The 24,270-nt window shown below is 40.8% G+C and overlaps 1 protein-coding gene across 4 annotated transcripts in view; it reads right to left on the reverse strand.

Moving 5' to 3' along the window:
* The window catches only part of RARS2 (arginyl-tRNA synthetase 2, mitochondrial), a 59,575-nt gene that overhangs the window by 24,055 nt on the left and 11,250 nt on the right, over window positions 1-24,270 (reverse strand). For 3 of the 4 annotated variants that reach the window (XM_078852140.1, XM_078852142.1, XM_073336637.2), the window contains 8 exons: window positions 21,458-21,555; window positions 19,800-19,855; window positions 18,052-18,135; window positions 11,912-11,988; window positions 4,882-5,040; window positions 3,719-3,825; window positions 2,327-2,422; window positions 1,116-1,176 (listed from right to left, as the gene is read on the reverse strand). In XM_078852140.1, coding sequence (XP_078708266.1) covers window positions 1,116-1,176; window positions 2,327-2,422; window positions 3,719-3,825; window positions 4,882-5,040; window positions 11,912-11,988; window positions 18,052-18,135; window positions 19,800-19,855; window positions 21,458-21,555 — 738 coding nt within the window. The remainder of the gene's footprint in view (window positions 1-1,115; window positions 1,177-2,326; window positions 2,423-3,718; window positions 3,826-4,881; window positions 5,041-11,911; window positions 11,989-18,051; window positions 18,136-19,799; window positions 19,856-21,457; window positions 21,556-24,270) is intronic. The other variant, XM_078852141.1, reaches the window with a different exon arrangement.

Below are 24,270 nucleotides of genomic sequence, written 5' to 3' on the forward strand. Positions count from 1 at the left end.
CTGCATGCACCAGCTACTGCTACATCAGTAACAACGTCCATAACTTCTGGAGCATTGCTTCTCTGTTGGCATGCTGCTCCTTGGTGACAAGGAATGCAGCATGTTGCTATTGGTGGAAAACGCATTATTCCGATGTCACAAGAGGGGAAGAAAAGCTAATGGAAACTCCTTGGAGCCAGAAAATGAAGAGCTAAAGAGGTCTGGGGTTTTGGTTCTACATTTACTGGCTCCAATGATTTTTCCAAAGGCATTGTATTATGTAACATTACACTGACTAATGAAAGCATGATACCAAGCATGTTGTATAGACATCTCCAGACATATCATAAGGAGCATGCCAAAAAAACCAGTAGATTTGCTTCCCAGAGGACATTAACTGACTCCATATACTAAAAAGTGGTTTTCAAAAGGTTACCCCTATCTCTGAAAAAACCTTAACGGCATCATATGCTGTATCTTTAGAATGCTAAAGCTAAGAAGTTTTACACACAGACAAGGAGCTAATCCTACTATCCATTACTGATATTGCTGAAGTCATGTTAAAAAACCAGCAGACAGTTAAAATGCTCCCAGTCTGCAACTGCATGCCCAGATGGATTAAATGGCTCTTGATGTGCAATTCCAAGTGAATCAACAATAGAGCAACTGATGTATTGTAAACAAGCTATAAAATTCACATTTGTGACAATATATTGGGACTTTAAATTAAACTTCTCTGTAAATGGATTTTAGAACATGACTTTAATAGCATATTTTATATCCTTTCATACACAAACAATTATAAGAATCAACCTTTAACTTGATTCAATATTTAACAACAATATTTATCTGAAAAATGATCTGTTGATTGCGTAAAAGCTATTTTTGAGGAAATTACAAGTACATTTTAAAATGGTGAGCCCCACATGATTTTTCAGCCATTTTGTGGGTCATGAACCAAAAAAGGATTGAGAATCATTGTGTGACACTATGGAATAGCTGCTGTGCAGTAAGGTCCTCTAAGTGTCTATTGTGATGCCAATTACCATGTGCCACAGTCACTCTGGGAGCAAGAGAGGCCCTGCATTTTTAAGAGAGTTAAATTCAAATTGTTGTGTGAATCTACAATTACTTACCACATAAATCATAGATTCACAGTTATATTTCATCATTCGGTCTATAGCAGCAGCAAGATCTCTAGAAGAGATAAATGAGAAACTCTCAATCAAACTAAATACAGCTCATTATTTAGAATGGGTTGCCTGCTGGGAAAATTCTCTACCATTGTGGAAAGGAAGGGTTTGTAAAAATGAACAAGTGCATTATGGAGGGTTTTCACCTTGTACTGAAGCCACTACCAAAGAGAGGATACAAGGTTAAATGGACCAATGCATACTTCATGCAAAAGAGTGAGCATCTGGTCTTTGTTCATTACATATTTTTAGAATTCAGTGTTGTTGTTTTTTAAGCCCATTGATTATGGTCAGAAAAACAAGCAGGAAAAATGACTTCTTGTACAGAGTACCAATCTGGTCTGTGTCCCTACTGAGACAGTGAAATGGTCAAACAACTGGGGGAATCTTGTGAGCAAAGAAGATAGAACCTTCAGAGGACCTGGACATAAGACTATGGAGCTCACTCCTGCAAGAGAAAAGAACGATCTCTAACCACAGTCTCAGATCTGAATGCAGAGCACTTCCTCAATGCAGCTTTTCTCAAGAAGTTCTTCACACACACACCTCCCATCCCAAAAACTAAAAAAAGTTTGATTTTTGTCAGCCTGTGGTATGAACTAAAGTGACTGTTATTTCTATTTTAAAATACTTTGGAAGGATTCAAATACTATGATGATGGGGCCAGAAGGATGGTGGTAACAACTGACGTAGCAGGCTATCAGCACTGCAGAGCCAATAAAGATGTGGAAGAGCAAACTATGCTAGTCTACATCACGCTTCAAGAATAAGATTGCTAGTCAAGTTCTTCTAAAATCTTTGTTGTGGTAAATTATTTGTTAAGCAAAAAGAATATAGCTTTGTTTTCAGGCTATTTATATAGTTGGTAGCGGGAACCAAAAAAATGACTTATAAATAGAGTAGATTTCCTATTGGACTCATAGGATAAATCTAGAAAAACAAGGCTTCATTTTTTAAAGTAACTACCTATCTCTCCATAGTTATAGTGTCACTGTAACCCTCAGTTATTCAGATTATTGACTAGTAAGTATCTTGTAGTGTTCCTATAACAAAAAGCTTCCAGTGTTTAAATCCTTAAAAGAGACTACTAATGTAAATTACACAAGAGTTTACCACTGAATTAAATCCAAAGTGTAGCATAGACAGACACTTGCCTTGTTATATAAAGAGATGTCCCATCACTACGCATTACAGTAGAACACAATGAGAGGTCTCTTTTTTCAGAAAGATCCACTACTCTTGTTCCTTTGCTGAAAATGAAAAACAAACAAAAGAAACCCCAACCACACAACATCATTTGAAATAATTGCAAACCAGAATTGAAATACAGAATCCAGGAAAAAAAACCAGATGACATATACATTTAAAAAAAAAATTAAAAAAAAAAAATCTTTCCTCATGCTGCCCGCTATTCTTGGAACAGTCTCATTCCTCTTGTGCACAGAGGATCTTCCCTCTACTCCTTCACATCTCCTTTTCATTAATAGGAGCATTGCCAGCAGATTGAGGGAAGTGATTATTCCCCTCTGTTAGGCACTGGTGAGGCAACATCTGGAGCACTGTATCCAGTTTTGGGCCCCCCACTACAGAAAGGATGTGGACAAATTAGAGAGGGCCAAGCGGAGGACAACGAAAATGATTAGGGGGCTGGGGCACATGACTTACGAGGAGAGGCTGAGGGAACTGAGCTTATTTAGTCTGCAGGAGAGAAGAGTGAGGGGGGATTTGATAGCAGCCTTCAACTACCTGAAGGGGGGTTCCAAAGAGGATGGAGCTCGGCTGTTCTCAGCGGTGGCAGGTGACAGAACAAGGAGCAATGGTCTCAAGTTGCAGTGGGGGAGGTCTATGTTGGATATTAGGGAAAACTATTTCACTAGGAGGGTGGTGAAGCACTGGAATAGGTTGTCTAGGGAGGTGGTGGAATCTCCATCCTTGGAGGTTTTTAAGGTCTGGCTTGACAAAGCCCTGGCTGGGATGATTTAGTTGGTGTTGGTCCTGCTTTGAGCAGGGGGTTGGACTAGATGACCTCCTGAGGTGTGTTCCAACCGTAATCTTCTATGATCTCTCTTTCATAACCACCTCTCTCACCTTTCCTTCCATTGCTGATATCAGAAAATTGTCTGCTCTCACTCTTGTGGCTCATCTTTTATGAGAGTTATTTCCATATAAGTTAAGATTGTCACTACCTCAGGGCAGGGACACATCTAACTCAATTTATTAAGTACCATGTACCACTATGGTGCTATATAACTAAGTAATTAGTCTGGAAGACCATTTTTCCCAATATGAAAAACTTTTACTGTGCCCAGTAGCTGCAACTCCACTGCTTTTCCATTAGCTAGAAGGAAGAGGAAGATTAGGTTCTTCCACATGATATTATACTGAAAGTACTTGTATAAGGGGAAAAAAACCCACAACTATTGAGCAGCATTATATATATATATATATATATATCCCCACCACACCTTTTATATATGAAATATGACAATAGCAAAGAGTTAAAAAAATCATAACTGTTATAATGTAAACAAAATAACCTTTCATACATTGTTTTCTGAAGGAGTCCTCTAGCGTCCAACATCTTTAGAACTTCCTGGGACTTCTCTTGATAAAATGATTCTCCAGAATATTCATCAAAATGCACACCTAGACGCTGAAAGTTTCCAGGAACAGAAAGGAAAACACTGTTAGGGTGAGACTTACACTTTCTTCAAGTCTTTACATTTGCTATAAGTCAGATGATGGGTCTGTGCTGTAGGCCATCCAGATGGGAAGAGTGACGATGGATTTTTATCAAGAACAACTAGTATTTGTTGTCAAAAGGAAGGAATGCTGGTTTTAATTTAATCTCTGGTTCATTACATTTTGGTTTTGGGGTGAGGAACAGCTGCTATTTTATTTTAATTCACAGCAAAGGCACTTGCCTAGAGCCTGGGATAGGTTCTTTCATAAATATTTATTATAAATGAAAATAAAATACAAGTTTCTCCCAGAAAATAATGGCAACTGGTTTTAATTCAGTGTCAGTGTGTGAAAGAGGACTTCACTTTAACTGCACTCTATCTGCAGACAGCTTTTGTACTGATTACTGTAACTTCCAGTTATTGTAATTTCTCATGATCAACTGAGTCTGCAATGTTTGCTGTTCTGTATAATAAAATTAGATTAATCTAAGCTAAAACAAGCAATTTACCAATACATTTATGACATGGAACCTTTTAATTTAGTGGATTGGAATTTATTAAAGATGTATTAAATAGGCATAAATTTGCTTTGTCGTTCAGCACTCTTCTTTTGGATTCTGTGAAACTGAGAACGGAAAGTCCAATGTCTAGTTATATGGATTTCACGAAACAAATCTGTCTAAGATCTTCGCAACTAAGATTTACTGTGCTCTGCCTGGATATTAAATAAACCATGGCACTTTTGGTAAGAGAAAGGTGTTTGCCCCAGCATATTTGGAAAGGTTTTCCCTTTCCCTACTCTTGTAAAGCATACTGTAAAAAGGTGAAATGGCTGAGCTCCTGATGGCTCCTTCCACTCCAGGGGTGACTGAATTTCAGCAGAGTACGTATTTAGTTTGTGATGAGCTGAGGGAGTTTCAGGGATGAAAAAGTGCTATGCAGATGTCAGTTATTGGTGTGATGGAACAGTGGACGAAAGGAGACTATCCTAGGACTGCACAGAGACAACAGCTGATGGTTTGCACCTTGTAAATCCGGACATACTCTTCAATACTGAAGTCTCTAAAATGTTGCCACATTGACAGTATTTGCTCATCACGTGCCTCCAGTTTTCTAAAGAAATCCTGTGCCAGCTTCTTTATGTTTTCATCTTCTGCTGCTGCTTTGTTAACTTGTACGTATACCTAAAATACAATGGCATAGAAAATGTACAATAAATACAATCTTCCCCTCAAAGGAAAATAAAAGTCAAAAACACAGGAAGGTCTACAAGAACGGCACAGGAGAGTGAGATTAGGAACACACAGCTTATTTTTAATAGTTAGAATATTGGCCAGACTGCACAGTTTAGACCAGCTGTGGGAACTATTAGTTTTTCCCAAAATCCAGATTGTAATCCCACAACTGCTACTTCTGTTGCTCTATCTTCTGATACTGCTTCTCATACTATCCCAATCTTGAAGCACCCAAAGCAACAGAATATGGAAGAATTCATTTGTATGTAAAGGAATCAATGATAGAGTCTTAAACCAGGATGCATTTCATGTTGTAGATCACATCATTGGCACACGTCAATTAAACCCCAAAGGAAAAGCTTGGCATGCTGTTTGAGGGAGCCCATATGTTAATTTGCTAAAAGAGTTTGTTGCATTCAACATTGCTAGCGTATATAGACGTTGGCTCCTCTGGTTGGACACTGTATTCCTTTAGTTGTTAAAGGCCAGAAGTAGATTCAGTTCAGAGTGATTTTTTTTTTTTGCATTTAGCATTTAGAAAATGAGAGGCAAAGTTTTGAAAGCAAAATTATAAAAATGCCCTTTAAAAATAAATTTACCATGACCATTAATTTTATATTTTGACCCATACAGGTCAGCATTGATGGAATACTGTCCCACTTTGATAGGTTTTATAAATTAATCCTGCTAGGCCACTGAATTATTGCAACATTAGTGAGACACTAACTCTCCAATTTACGAGAGTCCTGTTTGACTAATTCCATGAGTTTAGCCAAAATATCTTGCTGTAGTGGTCTCAGCCTGTAAAACGTGCTCTCATCAACTAAACATTCTTGAACTTTTCCCCTTCCCTTTATGGGTTTTGAATTTCAGAGATACTGAATTAACCAGACAGTATTACCAACAAGCCTCAAATTTGAGAGCAGATTAAGGTTTCTACGACCTAGCCACAGACAATGGAATTTAAGCTCGGAGAAGATTTAACCCTTTCTATGAAAAGACAGTAACTGAACACATTCAGTTTTTCCCTCCTTGCAGATGATTTTATAAAGCAAACAATAACTGCAGCTATGAATGGCTACCCACATCTGATGCCCAACCATAATTTAAGGTACAACTATGACTAGAGGGGATTCTCACTTAGACGCTTAATTACACAAAAATCTTCCCAATGTGTTTTTCCTTTTAAATAACAGCAGGGAAAACCAATCCAATGTATCATATATAGCATTTCTATACATATCAGAAAGGCAACACAGTACAATATAATACAAACTTGCATCAATAGCAGATATAAATCAGAGGCATACTTAAACAGTTACAGCAGTCAAAGATTGTGGGTATTTGTGAAATTGTGTTTTGGTTTAATAAAAAACCTACTTCATTAGAAATCACCACACCTGCACTGAATGTTTCTCTCTGTGAATGCTGAAGGTGATTTGGGGCCATCTCACCATAAACCTAAATATTTAATTCATTAATCAAATCAAGGAAAAGAAGGAGCAAGCAAAGATATCTTAACGTTACAATGCCTATCTTGTGCCAGATTCAAATAGCTTAATTTTGAATAATAAAACTCAATTGTATATAAGAAACCTCATTGCCTAGTGTGTAAATCCTACAGGGTATCAGTACAAACCACATACCAAATTATTTGGAAACTTGCAAAGAAAGAAAAAGTGCCACCATTTCTGTTGATTGAGAGAAATTCAAACTAAATAGTAAAGATCATGGAAGCATTATGTTCTAGACTAGGTTGTCTCCTAATGGCTGGACCTTGAAGTTAATCCTTCAACTCCTATATCATGTACTTAGAGCTATTTATCAATTGTACTGAGGGAGCCCAAGGGGAAAGAGAAAATATATGCAGATTGTTAAAAGTCAAAGGAGGTGAATGGCTTGGAAGCCAGAACCATTACTCTATTGTATAAACGGTACATATTTCTGTGCACATAATACACAGCTGGGTGGAATGCACTGAAATACTCAAACACACCTTATGTCTGAGCCAGTAACTAGATTTACTTGAAACCATCATTCCATGACATAATGTCTGGTTAGTGTACCAGAATGTCAGCTTTAGCAGCAGCTGCCATCTTCAGCCCAATACAGATGGAAGTGTAGTTTAGCTTTTTATTAGATCACTGATTCTCTGTGATACACAAAACTCCATATCAGAATGTATGAATCGTTGTTGAATAGCAGTATAGATCTGGTACATTTACCGTTAAAGAGTGGGGCACAGAACTTTTTACAATTCAAAATTTGTGCCTGGCCATCTCCAGAATGATTGGAATTGTTCTGCTAAGTGCCTTAAATCTATACTTGGCCATTTCTGATAGCTGATGCGTGCAATCAGCCAGCAGACTATTTATTCATATTACAAAGGCTCAGTGAGGCTCTCTGCTCATAGCATGCAATGCAATCAATAGTAATGTTCTCTATATAAACTGGTGGAGAGAAGGATCAAATGAATTACTAGTTTGCATGTGGAACACGTTTGGATGGACTGACTCAGAATCCTAAAACACAATCTGCTCTGAACCAGCAAGGAGATTTGTTTGATCCAAATAATCTGTCCTTATGTGTCTGAAGAGCCCATTGTGCAGTCAGTGGGTCAGACTCTGTCTTCTGGTGCAGGGAGATGCAAACTGCTGTACCAGCTTGCCCCCTGTGTCCCAGGAAGGCCATTCGCCTAGGAGAGGACAGCTTTAACCCTCACCAACAAGGGCACAATAGAATCCCTGCTGATGGAAGCTGCCTAGAAGCTGTTCTAAATCCAGTTCACTTTTACAATCATAAAGAAAGATAAGCCCATTTTGCACAGCCAGGAGAGAATTCTGAAATTGCGCATGGTGACAATCACTTCTCACCACACATCCATGGTAGACTGCATTCAGATTAAAGATCTTGTTTAAGATCCTCTTCCCAAAATTGCTGTTGAAGGTGTAATTAAAACAAACATTGTAACCTTTACATGTTTTCTAGTGTGAATTAAACAATAAAAAGAATATTTAGAAGTTTAAAGCAGTTTAAGATGGATGAAGTAGCGTGCCTGGCATTAAATGAGGATATTGATATAACAGGCATCAGGGAAACTTGGTGGAATGAAGATACTCAAAAAGAAAAGGAGTACTTGTGGCACCTTAGAGACTAACCAATTTATTTGAGCATAAGCTTTCGTGAGCTACAGCTCACTTCATCAGATGTAAATGTATCTGATGAAGTGAGCTGTAGCTCACGAAAGCTTATGCTCAAATAAATTGGTTAGTCTCTAAGGTGCCACAAGTACTCCTTTTCTTTTTGCGAATACAGACTAATACGGCTGCTACCCTGAAACCTGAAGATACTCAGTGGGCCATGGGAATAGCAGGGTACAAGATATATAAGAATGACAGAGTAGGCCATGCTAGTGGGTGGGTGGCATGTTACAAGAAAGCATGGAGCCAAATAAGGTAAAAATCTTACTTGAAACAAACTGTACCATAGAATCTCTATGCATAGAAATTTCATGCTTGAAAAATAAGAGTACAGTAGTAGGAAAATACTAACCAACCACCTGACCAGGAGAGTGACTGTGACTGAAATGCTAGGGGAGTTTAGAGAGGCCACAAAAGCAGAAAGTGCAATAATAATGGGCGATTTCAACTATCCTCAAATTGACTGGGTAATTGTCACCTCAGGGCGTGATGCAGAGATAAAATTTCTAGACACCATAAATAACTGCTTCTTGGAACAGCTGGTCCTGAAATTTGCAAGGGGAGAGGCAATTCCCGACTTAGTCCTAAGAGGAGCACAGGATCTGGTTTGAGAGGTAACTATAATTAAATCACTCAGTAATAGCGACCATATTGTAATGAAATGTAACATCCTTGTATGGGGGATAATACCAAAACACCCCACCACTGTAACATTTAACTTTAAAAAGGGGAAGTACACAAAAATGAGGACACTTGTTAGATGGAAATTTAAAGGCACTGTCACAATGGTTAAATGCCTGCAAGCAGCATGGGGACTACTTAAAAACTCCATAATAGAGGCTTAGGCTAAATGTATACCTCAAATCAGAAAAGACAATTAATCAGAGGGAAAAAAAAAAGAAAAGAAAAAAAAAAAGCCACCACAGCTAAATAGCAGAGTAATGGAAGCTGTCAGAGCCAAAAAGGCATCCTTTAAATTTTGGAAGTCAAATCCTCGTGAGGATAATAGGAAGGTGCACAAACTCTGGTAAGTTAAGTGTAAAAGTATAATAAGGCAGGCCAATAAAGAATTTGAGAAGTGTGATGAGGTGTATCAACCCCACACTACTGAGGTGAGGGTTAAGGAGCTGGTCTGGAAGCAGGAAGCCACACCCCTCGCCTTTGCCAGGCATGCTCCCAGTGTAGGGAGCACTCAAAAGGGAGCAGCTCAGCTCAGTCTGGGCTGACTGAGGAGGAAAGCAGTTGGGTGCAGCAGCCTCCTGCTGAGAAGCTGCTGGGACTAAGCCTAGCCAAGCTGATGGAAGACCGTTGACCGTGGGAGCAGAGAGTGACAACTCACTGTCACCAGGGGCTCCGGAGACGATCCTGGGATGAAGCCAGGAGGGATCCCAAGACAGAGCCGTGGCACTGCTGGAGGTACAGGGATAGGAAGCGACCCAGGGAGTACAAGTAAGGTACCAGACCCTAGGCCACATATACGACCTACTGCTCTGACGGGCCCTGGGTCAGAACCTGGTATTGGGTGGGCCCAAGTTATCCTACCTCCTTGTTGGGACTATAGCTGGTAGGCAGAGCGGCTCTTAACTCTCGCCACGGGGCAACGCTACTGTGGAATACAGCCGCTAGGCACAGCGGCCCTTGACTCTCCACATTGGGAGACACGGCCGTGAACTGTAGCCACTAGGCAAAGTGGTCCTGAACACTCGCTACTAGGCAATAATGCTGGCCTGGGGCACACAGGCATTTCCTGACAAGAAGCAACTTGCTAGAGTTCTAACAGTAAGTATCTTTTTAAGTACATCGGAAGCAGGAAGCCTGCCAAACAGGCAGTGTCGCCACTAGACAACCAAGGTACTAAAGGAGCACTCAGGGAAGACAAGGCCATTGCAGAGAAGCAAAATGCATTGATCTTCACTGCAGAGGATGTGGGGGAGATACCCACATCAGAGCTATCTTTTTTGAGTGACAAATCTGAAGTACTGTCCCAAATTGATTGATCAGTAGATGAGATGTTAGAAAAACCGATGAATGAAACAGTAATAAGTCACCAGGAGCAGATGGTATTCACACAAGAGTTCTGAAGGAACTCAAATATGAAATTGCAGAGCTACTAACTGTAGTATGTAACCTATTGCTAATACAAGCTGCTGTACCAGATGATTGGAAGGTAGCCAACATAACACTGATTTTTAGGAAGGGCTCCAGAGGCAATCCTGGCAATTACAGGACAATAAGCCTAACTTCAGTACTGGCAAAACTGATAGAAACTAGAGTAAAGAACAAAATGATCAGACACAGATAAAAAGGTCAATTTTCACAATGGAGAGAAGTAAACAGCAGGGACCTCCAAGGATCTGTACTGGGATCTGTGCTGTTCAACATATTCATTAATGATCTGGAAAAGGGAGTGAACAGTGAAGTGGCAAAGTTTGCAGATGTTAAACAATTATTTAAGATAGTTAAATCCAAAAGTGATTGTGAAGAGTCAGGGGGGATCTCACAAAACTGGGTGACTGGGCATCAAAATAGTAGATAAAACTCAACACTGATAAGTGCAAAGTAATGCACAGTGGAAACAATAATGCTAAACATACATATAGAATGATGGGTTATAAATTAGCTGTTACTACTCAGTTAAGAGATCTTGGAGTCACCCCAGATAGTTCTCTGAAAACTTCAGCTCAATGCACAGCAATGGTCAAAAAGACTAACAGACTGTTAGTTTCTATCCCTTTCCTAATAGTTCCTAAGATAGAAAATATCATAATGCCACTATAAATCCATGGTGCACCCACATTTTGAATATTGTGTCCAGTCCTGGTTGCCCCATCTCAAAAAGGACATAGTGGAACTGGAAAAGATTCAGTAAAAGGCAACAAAAATGATCAAAGGATTGGAAGGGCTTCCATACAAGGAGAGACTAAATAGATTAGGGCTGTTCAGTTTAGAAAAGAGGTGACTAAGGAGGATGTGACAGAGGTCTATAAAATCATAAACCATGTGGAAAAAGTGACTAAAGAAGTGTTAGTTGCCCTTTCCCGTAATACACAAACCCGGGGGCATCAAATGAAATTAATAAGCAGCAGGTGTTATACAAACAAGAGGAAGTACTTTTTTACACAACGCACAACTAACTTGTGGAACTCATTGCCAGGGAATGTTGTGATGGCCAGAAGTATAACTGGGTTCAAAAAAGAATTAGATAGGTTCATGGAGGATATATCCATCAATGGCAATTAGCCAAGACGGTCAGGGAATACAACCCCATGCTTGAGGTGATCCTAAGCCTCTGACTGCCAGAAGCCAAGAGGGGAAGACAGGGATAGATCACTCCAACTGTCCTCTGTGTACACTACCCTGAAACTCTGGTCCTGGCTGTCAGAGACAGGATACAGGGCTAGACAGACCATTGGTTTGACCCAGTATGCAGTTCTCATGTTCTTAAGAACAATAGAAGGTATTTTAGCACTATAAATGCTTAGTGGAGCATAATATAGCTTAAGCAACAAATGTTTTAAAGCTTTTTGTTTTAAAGACATATGCTTTCATACATCTAAGAGCTAATAACTATGTTGAAAGAATATTGCTAATATTATTTGATAACTTTTGAATCAACTTACCTCAAAGAGGTGTTCTAAAGGATTGGATTTTAGCTTGTCTTCATTGCCAAACTGTTGGAAACCAGCTCCCAGTAAACCTAGAATAAGTAATAATTATTAAAATGGGACATTAGAAAACAGATCAGTGTGTATTGTATCTCGATTAAAAGCTTCGTACAACCAAATCTGTATCTTAGCATTATAAGTAATGAAAGTAATACACGCCAAAATATTTTTAAAACATTATTGTGTCTGCTACAACAGACACAGAAAAGAAATGGATTATTCCAGTGCTTGAAAAACCATAATAGGCGAAGACTGGTATGAAAGACAGGGGTGATCCTTCTAATGAAAAGTCCCTTCCAACACCACAGCTGCTGGAATTCCTAACCCTGGAACCTGCTGCAGGGATCCATCTTTCACATCAGCATTTAGCTAGAAGCTGTCTGAAATCTGAAGCCCACACACCAATCCCCTATGTCTGCAGGAAACAAGGTGCTGCCCTATTCCTCACATCAAAGTCATCTGGCTGCCATGACTGCTCCTTCGCCAGTCTTTGGACCACTCCAAGCCCTGGTCTACACTGGGGGGAGGGGGGAAGGGGCAAATCGATCTAAGTTACGCAACTTCAGCTACGTGAATAACGTAGCTAAAGTATTTAGATTGACTTACTGTGGTGTCTTCACCGCGGTGAGTCAACCGCTGCCACTCCCCCATCAACTCCACTTGCGCCTCTCGCGGCGGAGGAGTACAGGAGTCGACGGGAGAGCACTTGGGGGTCGATTTATCACATCTAGACTAGACGCGATAAATCGATCCCCACTGGATTGATTGCTGCCCGCCGATCCAGCGGGTAGTGTAGACATACCCCAAGAGTCTGATCTCCACTACTCTATTTACACTTTTGTTTTGGGTCTTCCTTCCCGGTGAATAGCTCCCATGCCCCACCTCTCCTGTTGCCAAGGGGCAGCGTAGAGAAATTGACGAGACTATCAGTTTCTTCAGCATTCCCAACAGTAACAGTGAAAGCCGATTAGACTCTGGTCAGCTTTCACTCTGCTGCAGCTTACGAAAAATATGAGCCGCAACACAAACATTGGGGCTTCCTGTCTACAGAATGAGGACAATGCTCACTTCTTGTTTGGAAAGCTTCCTCTGGAGCCGTAAGAGTAAAAATTTGGGCCAAGGGCAAGAGTCTGCTACAGCTGTTGTTCTAGTGACACAAAACTGCTGCAAACCCATCTGAATCAGGGAGTTCCGTCAGGGTTAGTGCTGCAGAGCAGTCATAGCATCAGTGAACCGTACCCTTCATTTTTTAAAAAAAATGCATTCTTCTATTCTGCAGAAGTTGATGGCATTTGTCCCCCCATTCTCCAGAGAAAGCTTCCTATTTTCCACAAGTGGTGAGAAAGAGAAGGGATTTTTCAAGCCCCAGTTGATTATAACCAACAGGCCTTACAATACTGCAAGGAACGTGAAGCAAAAAAAAGTAGGCTTATTTAACCCCCCCACACAATAGCATTTAAATGTAACAATTTCTACCTCAGAACGACAGGAAGAGTCTGCCTGAACCCAATAAAAGCAAGGAACCTGAACTACTCAGCGTGTCCACACTCTGCAGCACATGTAGCTGGGGTGGCAGAACCCAAAAGGGCATTCACTCGAGGTGTTTTCTCTACCACCCCCCTGACAGTTCCACTGTAGAAAGACAGCTTTAAACTGCAGCCAGGGCTCCACAGGCTGCCTTGTGACAGCATATCCCCCAGGTCCCTGGTCATGCTCCCTCCCTCACCAGTACCAACCATTTTAGTAGCAGTCTTGAGAGACCAAGAGGCTACAGGCATGTTGCACTGCTGCAACCTCCTTCTATGAGCACATCCTGTTACCGAAGACTCTCAGCTAGTCTCTCTGTTGTGTGTAGTCGCCACAGACCCAAGAGTGAATCAAACCCATGAAATTGCATGACTTGATTATTTCTTTAAATGTATCTGGTTGGTTTTAGAATTTCCCAAACATTCATAGATTAGAAGGCTAGATAGAACACTGTGATCATCTAGTCTGACCTCCTGTTTAAACACAGGCCATAGGACTTCCCTGAATTAATTCCTGTTTGAACTAGATCACCTGAGAGGCTTTAGAACTGCCCCAAGATTGCCTCAAAGGCTGAGAAACTGAAATCCTTTCCTCATCACTAAATTAAAAGAACTTGTCCAAGTGCCTCTGCAGCCATTCAGGAGAGTCGGAGTGGATTTTAAATCCATATTCCCTCTGAGCTGTCAAGGACTAGGACTGCTGGGGAGATGGTACACGTATCCCTGAAGAGGGAGGGTGTGTACCACTTTGGAATAACTTCTCCAGCTGATAAAGGAAGTACTTCAAGAGTCTTGTCCACTTCCTGTTGGAAGCACAGAGGAGGTCCTAGGAGGAGTTTAGTAAGGGAAGCAAGACAATATCCTGGAAAGAAAAATAAAAGAAGGGCTAATCCCATTTAAATTCAGGTCTATATTTTAAAAGTTGCCTCTTGGCTGGGAACTTGCCTGCCACGTTTCAGCTGGATACAGTTTAGAAGGCTAAGTTATAAACTTCTCGTAAATGGTGGCTATAATAGAAATGCTGACAGCTCATTAACTACAGTGGTGCTTCTGGGAAGTACCATTATAATAAAATTCCTAAGCTATAATTTTGTGAACCGTGGTCACATCCTTTATAAAAGCTGTTAAATATCGGAACTGAATATGCCAATATAAAAGAACATCTGTTTTAAGGGGGACAGTTAAAACTAGTAGCTCAAAAATATGACCTACCATCTATGCTTTAGATTGAAAGTTCGCATGTACACAATATGCTTTCCAACTACCTTTCCTGACAGCAAGATGTATGTGGCAATATATAAAATCCCTGCTATTCAAAGTTCTTTGAAAGCACCATTCTGCAATCAAACTATTTACTTCAAGAAGTTATCTTGCTCTGGCTCTGTGGATATGGGGACAGCAGTGGATGTGATATATCTTGACTTTAGCAAAGCTTTTGATATGATCTCCCACAGTATTCTTGCCAGCAAGTTAAAGAAGTATGGATTGGATGAATGGACTATAAGGTGGATAGAAAGCTGGCTAGATTGTTGGGCTCAACAGCTAGTGATCAATGGCTCGATGTCTAGTCGGCAGCCGGTATCAAGCAGAGTGCCCCAGGGGTCGGTCCCGGGGCCAGTTTTGTTCAACATCTTTATTAATGATCTGGATGATGGGATGAATTGTACCCTCAGCAAGTTCGCAGATGACACTAAGCTGGGGGGAGAGGTAGATATGCTGGAGGGTAGGGATAGGGTCCAGAGAGACCTAGACAAATTAGAGGATTGGGCCAAAAGAAATCTGATGAGGTTCAGCAAGGACAAGTGCAGAGTCCTGCACTTAGGAAGGAAGAATCCCATGCACTGCTACAGGCTGGGAACCGACTGGCTAAGCAGCAGTTCTGCAGGAAAGGACCTGGAGATTACAGTGGATGAGAAGCTGGATGAGAGTCAGCAATGTGCCCTTGTTGCCAAGAAGGCCAACGGCATATTGGGCTGTATTAATAGGAGCATTGCCAACAGATCGAGAGAAGCGATTATTCCCCTCTATTTGGCATGGGTGAGGTCACACCTGGAGTACTGTTTCCAGCTTTGGTCCCCCCACAATACAGAAGGGATGTGGACAAATTGGAGATAGTCCAGCGGAGGGCAAAGAAAATGATTAGGGGGCTGGGGCACATGACTTATGAGGAGAGGCTGAGGGAACTGGGCTTGTTTAGTCTGCAGGAGAGAAGAGTGAGGGGGGATTTGATAGCAGCCTTCAACTACCCGAAGCAGGGCTCCAAAGAGGATGGAGCTCGGCTGTTCTTAATGGTGGCAGATCTCAGAACAAGAAGCAATGGTCTCAAGTTGCAGTGGGGGAGGTCTAGGTTGGATATTAGGAAACACTATTTCACTAGGAGGGTGGTGAAGTACTGGAATGAGTTACCTAGGAAGGTGGTGGAATCTCCATCCTTGGAGGTTTTTAAGGTCTGGCTTGACAAAGCCCTGGCTGGGATGATTTAGTTGGTGTTGGTCCTGCTTTGAGCAGGGGATTGGATTAGATCAGTGGTTCTCAAAGCCGGTCCGCCACTTGTTCAGGGAAAGCCCCTGGTGGGCTGGACCGGTTTGTTTACCTGCCGCGTCCGCAGGTTCGGCCGATCGCGGCTCCCACTGGCCGCGGTTCGCCGCTCCAGGCCAATGGGGGCTGTGGGAAGCGGCGCGGGCCAAGGGACATCCTGGCCACCCTTCCCGCAGCCCCCATTGGCCTGAAGCGGCGAACCGCGGCCAGTGGGAGCCGCGATCGGCCGAACCTGCGGACGCGGCAGGTAAACAAACCGGTCCGGCCCACCAGGGGCTTTCCCTGAACAAGCATAAGACCGGCTTTGCGAACCACTGGATTAGATGACCTCCTGAGGTCTCTAACAACGCTAATATTCTATTTTTCTAACAGAGCAGATAAGCACAGCAGGGAAAAGCAGCCTTAACCAGATTTTATTTTGCTATTTAAATATTGTTGCAGTATACACTTTAAGAAGAAAAAAAAAATGAAGTCATATCAAAGGGATAAAAATAAAATAAAACATGTAACTATGAAGTCAGTCTAATTTTAAGGCAACTCATCATACAAGTATCCCTCCTTATTAAATTCCACAGGGCTCAGTTTTGTGCCCACTGAAGTCCATAACAAAATTCCCTTTTGACTTCAGTGACACTGGTTCACGACCTAGAGAGACTTGGTTGAAATAACATGACAAAAAGCAAAATATTTGTTACCTGCCTTTAAAGTGTCAGAAAAATGCAATTAAGTTGCCTTGCAAAACTGTCATGTGAAAACATCCACCCATCCACACGAGGATTATGAATACACTAACATTTTTCTCATCTGTCCAAAACAATTAATCAACCAAACTAAAAGATACTTGTCCCAAACAAGAGGGCAGGTAGAACTGTGCAGGGCTGGCATTTAATATATGTATCATCTACATAGAGGAGATTGAACACAATAATATGCAGGGGCATAGAAGTTTTATTGATATGATTTTGGGAGTTAAGAATCGCTCTAATCGAATTACATAAATGCACCACGATACACAACTATTTTATTTATGCCACACATTTTAGAAAAATTGTTGTGTCTGCTTTTTGTTTTTTAAACCAAAATTTTGTTGGCACTATTCTTTTTTTACCTATCTTCAAAGTCTGAATGTATTAGCTACCATGAATATACCCAGTCTCAGAGTAACAGAAAGTTAATACTAATACATTTTTAAAACCTCTAGAAAACTATCACAAATAGCTCTTTTGGAGGGCGTGGAAGTGGAGGGGCAAACGTACGGTGAAGTTAAGGTTTGATATCTTTCAGACTGACAGGGTTAAAAAATGATGAAGCTGGGAATGAATCTCAGGTCTCCTATGATATAAAATAAATATTTACAGTCATGGTGGCTCATGTAATATGAGACATTAGGGCAGTCATTGGTGCAAGAATAAACATTTGCCCATCTTACACTCCAGAGCAGTATAATTTCCAGTCCTTGCTTCTACAATTGTGGGGGTAAAATTGATATTGATATTACCCTCTTCTTTCTTCAAGCACTTTTTAAATAGCAGCTATTTGAACATTTCTCAGATGTTTGATTTTAGTGCTGGCAAACAGGGACTTTTAATTATCATCAACCATGCACAGTTCTGTACATTAGTATGCATGGGCCTAAAGGGGTTTGATAAGCTAAAGGCACAAAACAGAATGCAAGACAGGAGAGCAACTGTGCAATACGAATTCAAATTGTTCTACTGTTTCACAAAATAAGAAATTTATTCTATGGTTATGTCTACAAGTGTTAGGTAAATAAACTGAGTACAGTGGGTTCAGACTCCTGTAGTTCCTATACAAGCAAAACTCCCAAAGACATGAAGGGTTTTGCATGACAAAAGAATTCAGTATTAGGATATATACAGCTCTAACCATTCACTTATTGTCTATAACTTGTTTTAGCAGCATGAGCCTGTCCAATTATTAATCTTTGCTATAGCCAAATCCAGTGAGGCAGCAAGAAATTGAGGTTGTAAGCCTAGATAATGTTATTTGTGAAAGAGAAAATAAACATACCAAATTGCATGCCCCAGTCTCCAAGGTAATTTATTCTTGTTACATGATGTCCAAGTGCTTCTTTGAGGTTTGCTACAAAATTCCCTGGTAATCAAAATTATTATTATTACTCAAAACAGTAAGTGTTCTCTCATTCTTAATACTAGTTTTGTTTTGATACACTCTGCATTACAAATCCAATAAAATGTACTGTTCTACCAAATTTCTTGCTGAAATGAATCAGTTAGACTGTTAATTCTTTCAGGTCTTGTGGGGGTTTTTGCGCACTGGAAGGCGCTGTATATTCTTTCATTGTTATACAGAAAACAATCATCATATTTTATGTTTATATGGTGCTCTTCAGCTGACCATCACAAATTGCTTTTCAAGCCTCAGTGCATCCTCACAACACTGCCGCAGAATGTATCAGTCCTCCACCCCATTTTTCAGATAGGCAAACAGACACAAAGAAGTTAAGTGATTGCCCAAGTTCACCTATCATGTTAGTGGCAAAGCTAGGAAAAGTACTGAAAACTCACGACTTCCAGTGCTGTGCTCGAACCATCACAGTATCTGTAAACAGGCTGCATTCCAACCCGGCTCCTAATACATTATACCCATGAAACAGGGACCAGTTTTTAACCCCTTCCTAAAGCTTGCTTTTAATATTACTGTAATTAAAATGCAAAAAATCCCTCAACCACATCTTTCTCCTGAGCTGGGCTGTTCTTAAGATTTTTCCTTGCTTAACTTCTGTGTCTCTGCCCCTGGTTTCCCCTGCTTTAAAGGGGCTTAAACCCTTTTAGCTCTGATGCAGGAGTATAAAAGGACCCATCTGGTCTGATATCAGAGTGACTCAGTTGCAGAGCTCTATCTCTTTCTCCTGGAACCTTTATCCTGACACCATGTTAGAGCATCCAACCATAATTTTCTATTAGATTCATTCATGCTATTCAGTTTATTTTGTCCCTTCCGTGTAGACAGTGATCTTTAGGGTTATTTTGGGGAATGCTCCTCCCCACAGGAGATGGTGTGAAAAGGATGAGCTACGACACCTTGTAGCACTTAGTTAACAATGACATTGTACAGAATGGTTGGACGCAGTATTAACTCAACAGATGATGCAGCATCTAGTTATCCTTGTCAGTAAAGTAGCACTTTATACACAGATATGGGGAAATACTGAAAGAGAAAAAACAGTGAAGCTAAAATTTCACTTAATAGCTTTTGTGCCACTGGAATGTTGAGTGGTAAACTAACGCACAACAATTCAGTTATGTACAGGAGTCAACGAGAGTTTTATCCCCTGTATTTGAGGTCAGAACTGGGCCGATAATCACCATGACAGCAATATTGACATATAGTAGTTAATGTATTATAAACAAACCTCATATCAGACAACCTCTAAGACAACCGGACAAACCAGAAATGAAAGTTAGTCTTAAAAGGACTTAAAATATACCAACAAAGGCTTCTAACAGTGTCTTTCTAGGATGCCATTTTAAGTCTCTAATTTGGGATTTCCTCATTTAATGCTCACTGTACTATAACTAAATAATGTGCTCATTAATAAATCTGTCCGTAACAGACTGAGTTTTTGTTGTTTACTCCCTTCCTTCACTGTTTAATCGGTAGCAGGTTCTTATTAAACATAAGGTTGGCCAGACATGGCCTCTCCACTATAGGAATGAAATTCAATAGGATTTTCTATTGAACTCCACAGAGGATACACAGAAGATTTTCTAGGCTGTAGTTAAATGTGTACTTACCTATTATCGTGGACCGCAAGTGTCCTACATGAAACTTTTTGGCAATATTGGGTGAACTGCAATAAATACCCACAGTTAACGTTTGTTCACTGTACAAAACATAGAACTGCTCGATCATTGTCTCCCCTAACACACATCCAAACAGTTGCTACACTCTTTCCATGTCCTGAAAAGTGCTAAAGGAAAACACAGCTCCCACCCTTTCCAATAAAATTCCTAGGCTGATCTAATTATGAGCTGGGAGCCAGGTCCCAATTTTGTTCCAGAAGGCAAGGCATCAAAAAAAAAACATGTTGCCTTCCCAATTAGGATTGTATTTGAAAAGTTGTATACGAAATAGATAACAAAGTACTTGCACCAATCTCTGTCACTATATAAAAATTATGCAAGTAGGGATTTTTCACAACAGACCTTTACTTTTATATAATACCTCCCTTCCTAGGAGTAAATGTGACTCCATTGCAAGGCTTTCATAAAAAGCTCCCTTCAGGGCATACTCCCTTTCAAATACCAACCCCAAGTAACTGCAATCAAGTATTACTATTTGCAGGAATTAAATTCAGTCGAACCAAACAAGAGCAGAGCTCTGGTAAATATTTTCAAACCCACAGAACACCTCCTCCCTACTCCCTGCACCAGCTGAGAACAACCAAAGTGGTTTCATTTACTTCCTCAGTTGTAAGTCAGAATCATTTAGGTTAATTAACCTCAGGGCATTTAAAGTTTACTCCTCCTGGACACTTGTACAGTACTATCCTTAAAAAGAAAAGGAGGACTTGTGGCACCTTGATTTACTACTTCTCTTGTGCTTCCTCTGCTGGCAGGTTGTCCATGTCACAGCACAGCGAAGATAAGGCAAATAGGTCTTTTTATAATTTTGAGCCAGATTTTTAGAGATCAAGGTCCATTTTTTGTGGACACAAAATTGTGCTCACAATTATTTGTGCCTGAAAAAAATACTCAGGCCAGGGTCTGAACATCCAGCCCAAAATTTAAAAAAGCCAACTACTTATTTCTGACCTGACAATATCATTGTTGTTCAGTTGCCAAACTAACCAGATGGTGGAAGATGCACAAGTGAGCAAGCAAACCAGAGTACAGTGCAAATATCCTGAAATAAAGAGTCTTAACCAGGTACCTGTTTTTTCAGGAACAAATAACTGGAGACACAATTTTGCACCAGTAGTTTTGTGCCTGCAATTTAGGACATTTAGACATCCAAATGCTTGATTGCTCCTGAAAATCTTGGATGTAGGCATCAAAGTGATCTAAATTGCAGGTGCAAATAACTGTGGGTGCGGAACAGCACCCACAACAACTGAAGCTCAGTTAAAGCCTAAAAAATTGAGGCTAAAGGGTGAAAATTCAGCCTTAGTTTCTTCATAACAGAATTAATTAAAACGAAAAAGACCATCATCCTCCAAATCAGAACATTCTTAATGAGGCTTGAACTATCAACTAAATAGTGAAGATATCTTTAACAGTTCTAGGAGGAAAAAAGCCCCAAATATGATTTATGTTGTATTTGCAAATAAGCTACCCATGTACTAATGCAGCTGAATACCATACATGTAACAATGCAGCAGTATCACCTTTGTAATTAAAGAACATAAGGTATTTTATTGATTCTTCTAAAAGGACTTCACCCATGTACGCACCTAAACTCAATCACTATCTTTCCTCTGGGAAGCGTAGAGAAAAGTTCACTTTTTATTCCATATTCTGAGCCATCTTTAAATACCTGCTGCAACACAGTCTAAAAAGCAAGAAAAAAATGGTTTGGAAAAAGAGCAATCAACAAAGAATTTTTTTAATGTTTTACTAATTGCCTAAAAGCTTAATCCTGCAGTTTTTATGCATGTAAGCAATCTCACTGAGGGTTATCTGTATAGTTGGCCAGACAAAGCAAGGCCCCACACTAAACCCCATGGCATTTTGATTTGTGTGTCTGTAACACAACAATTTTTGAAAACTGCATCCCATCAACTCCAAAATTTCAGGGAATTTTCTAGGCTGCACTGATTTTGGTGAAAAATCAGAAAAGCCTGATTTCCACTAATATCACCATTTGTCACTCAGGTTAGAGGGCAAAGGAAGAAACTGCAGAGGTAGGGTTAGGCTAGGATTAGTGGGCTCCTCACCCCACAACATTTTGCACCACCCTGCATTTTGCAACTTTGTCCCTTGAAATTGTGGAGGGCTGACTAAAATATATTGAAAAACATTAAAAATGGAAATTTTTATTTAATACAATATATAAAGAAGGATTGTATTAATTCAGTAAAAATATGTTTCTGTATGTACTTGTCTGTCACAGAAAGTTCAGTGTCCAAAAAATTTAGCATGTTGGGCTACAGATACTGGGGGGGCTTGCCGAAGGGTAGATGGTACCGTAACCATATGAAATGACATATCCACGAAGAGCAAAGATTTTCACAAAGAATATAAGGATTCCGGAGAACTCGTTAAAGGCCGCTCATGCAGAAACACAGAAACTGAACTGCTCTTCAACAGAAATATTTTACGCTCTTATAATGGCACTTACAGTATTACTATAGTATCAGGGCCCATCCCATTAGATAACCAAAATTACAATGGCCAGTGGTCTCATTTTCCTCTCCCCTACTTAAAGGGATTTGGGTCTATGTTTTTTTGCCCATTTCCTTCTCTGTCTCTTTACCACACTTCTCGTCTCTTCCTCATAACCTGAGTGGGGCATGATTATGTGCTAATTCTGCACTGAGTCTGGCAAAACTCACACTGAAGTCAGGCAGTCAGTGGGCGTTGTGCTTGAATAAGGAGCGCTGAACAGGGCCCTAAGAGAGGAAACTTTTGATTTAACTGACAATCTGACCAAATCTTGCCCATTAATCAGCTCTGAAACAAGAGCCAGTAAAAATCTGATTGAACAGTTACACTAAATTCACATATTGTTAAAGTGGATTATATGTGACCAGTTTAAAATTAAATGATAATTTTATGGCATTTGTAACTATGTTAATGTTTTTCGTAGGATAAGGTAAAAAAATAAAAAAGAATCTAATCAATAGAAGTGCACATAGCACTAATAACTAAGAAGCAGACTGAAAGAGAGTATTCTTAATTTCTATTACATACAAATTGATGACTGTAGGGAGCCAGGGTGGCTTCCCTCTGAACCAGAGGGTAAAGAGCCACCCTCTCAGCCTGAGTGGGCGGGACCAGACCAAGCTTACGCCAATCCCCGGAAGGGGAGGGGTGGGACAGGAAGTACAAAGGGTGGGGCCCTTTGCCCAGAGAGAGGAGTACCAGGGAGGGAGACAGACACAGGCTGCTCCCTACAGACCCTGCTGCCGACCCAGGAGGAACCTGACCGGGAGGAAGGCCTGTGGCGACCCGGACTGCCAGCCGCTGAGTACCCGGAGGACCTGGAGGGGCCCGGCTGTAGCCCGGGCCAGCGTGAGCCCAACACAGCGGGGGAGCTGGAGCTGCCAGCAGCGGAATACCCGGATGAGCTGGAGGGACCAGAGAGACCCGCTTGAGAGACCGGGTAGGAAGTAGCCCAGGGGCAGAACTGAACCGTGGAGTTGGGTGGGCCTGCGTTCCCCTACCCCGGCCAGCCTGCCTTAGGTAGCAGAATTGTGCGCTACAAACCCATACCAGTGCGCCCCTGCCTGAGGGGTGCGCTGCAGACTCTGGCCAGCACACCTTTCCCGCTAATTCCCCAGCGCCCGAAAGGTGTGATTAAGGCCTGCCAGTGGGACCTAGCTCTCCATCGCCCCTAGAGGCTTGGAGGACCGATTGAAACGTGTCACAATGACCACAACGTAAAAGTATTCAGCAAAAGTCTTTATAGGAGAAGGCAACTTCTTGGGCTTCACCAATATAGATGAGAATTTTCACTTCCCCAGAAACAGGCAATCAGTTTTCCAAGACGACAGTCTGTCAAATCCGAGCTGTAGCTCATGAAAGCTTATGCTCAAATAAATTTGTTAGTCTCTACCACAAGTACTCCTTTTCTTTTTGCGAATACAGACTAACACGGCTGCTACTCTAAAAACTGCTCAGTCTCTGGTTTAGATTTTCATAACATGCTTCTAGCTCAGTGAACTAGTTGAGCAACCAACCTACAAAAGGACTTTTGAGTCTAGCTGTACCACCCATCCACCTGTCTCCCTAAGGATCTTGAAACAAGGACCCAGAAATCAGAGTCTACTTTGGGATAATACCACCAGTGACAAAGGTGAGTGGCCCACTTCCCTCCAGCAAGTTATTGATTTAACATTTAAGCTATCTTTTCCAATTAGCCAAAAGTCTTTGAAGTTTTGAACAAACCATAATATGGTAAAATCTGAAGAGCAAAAATTACAATTCTAGATGTCTTTATAAAATAGTATTTTCCACCTCTAGCAAAGGCCTTGGAGCACAAGAACCAAGATTAAATTTTTGACTTGCACAATTTAGGACCTGACCCTAAATTGTAGACCAAATT

The sequence above is a fragment of the Lepidochelys kempii genome, chromosome 3, assembly GCF_965140285.1.
Source record: "Lepidochelys kempii isolate rLepKem1 chromosome 3, rLepKem1.hap1, whole genome shotgun sequence".
In the NCBI taxonomy this organism is placed as follows: Eukaryota; Metazoa; Chordata; order Testudines; family Cheloniidae; genus Lepidochelys; species Lepidochelys kempii.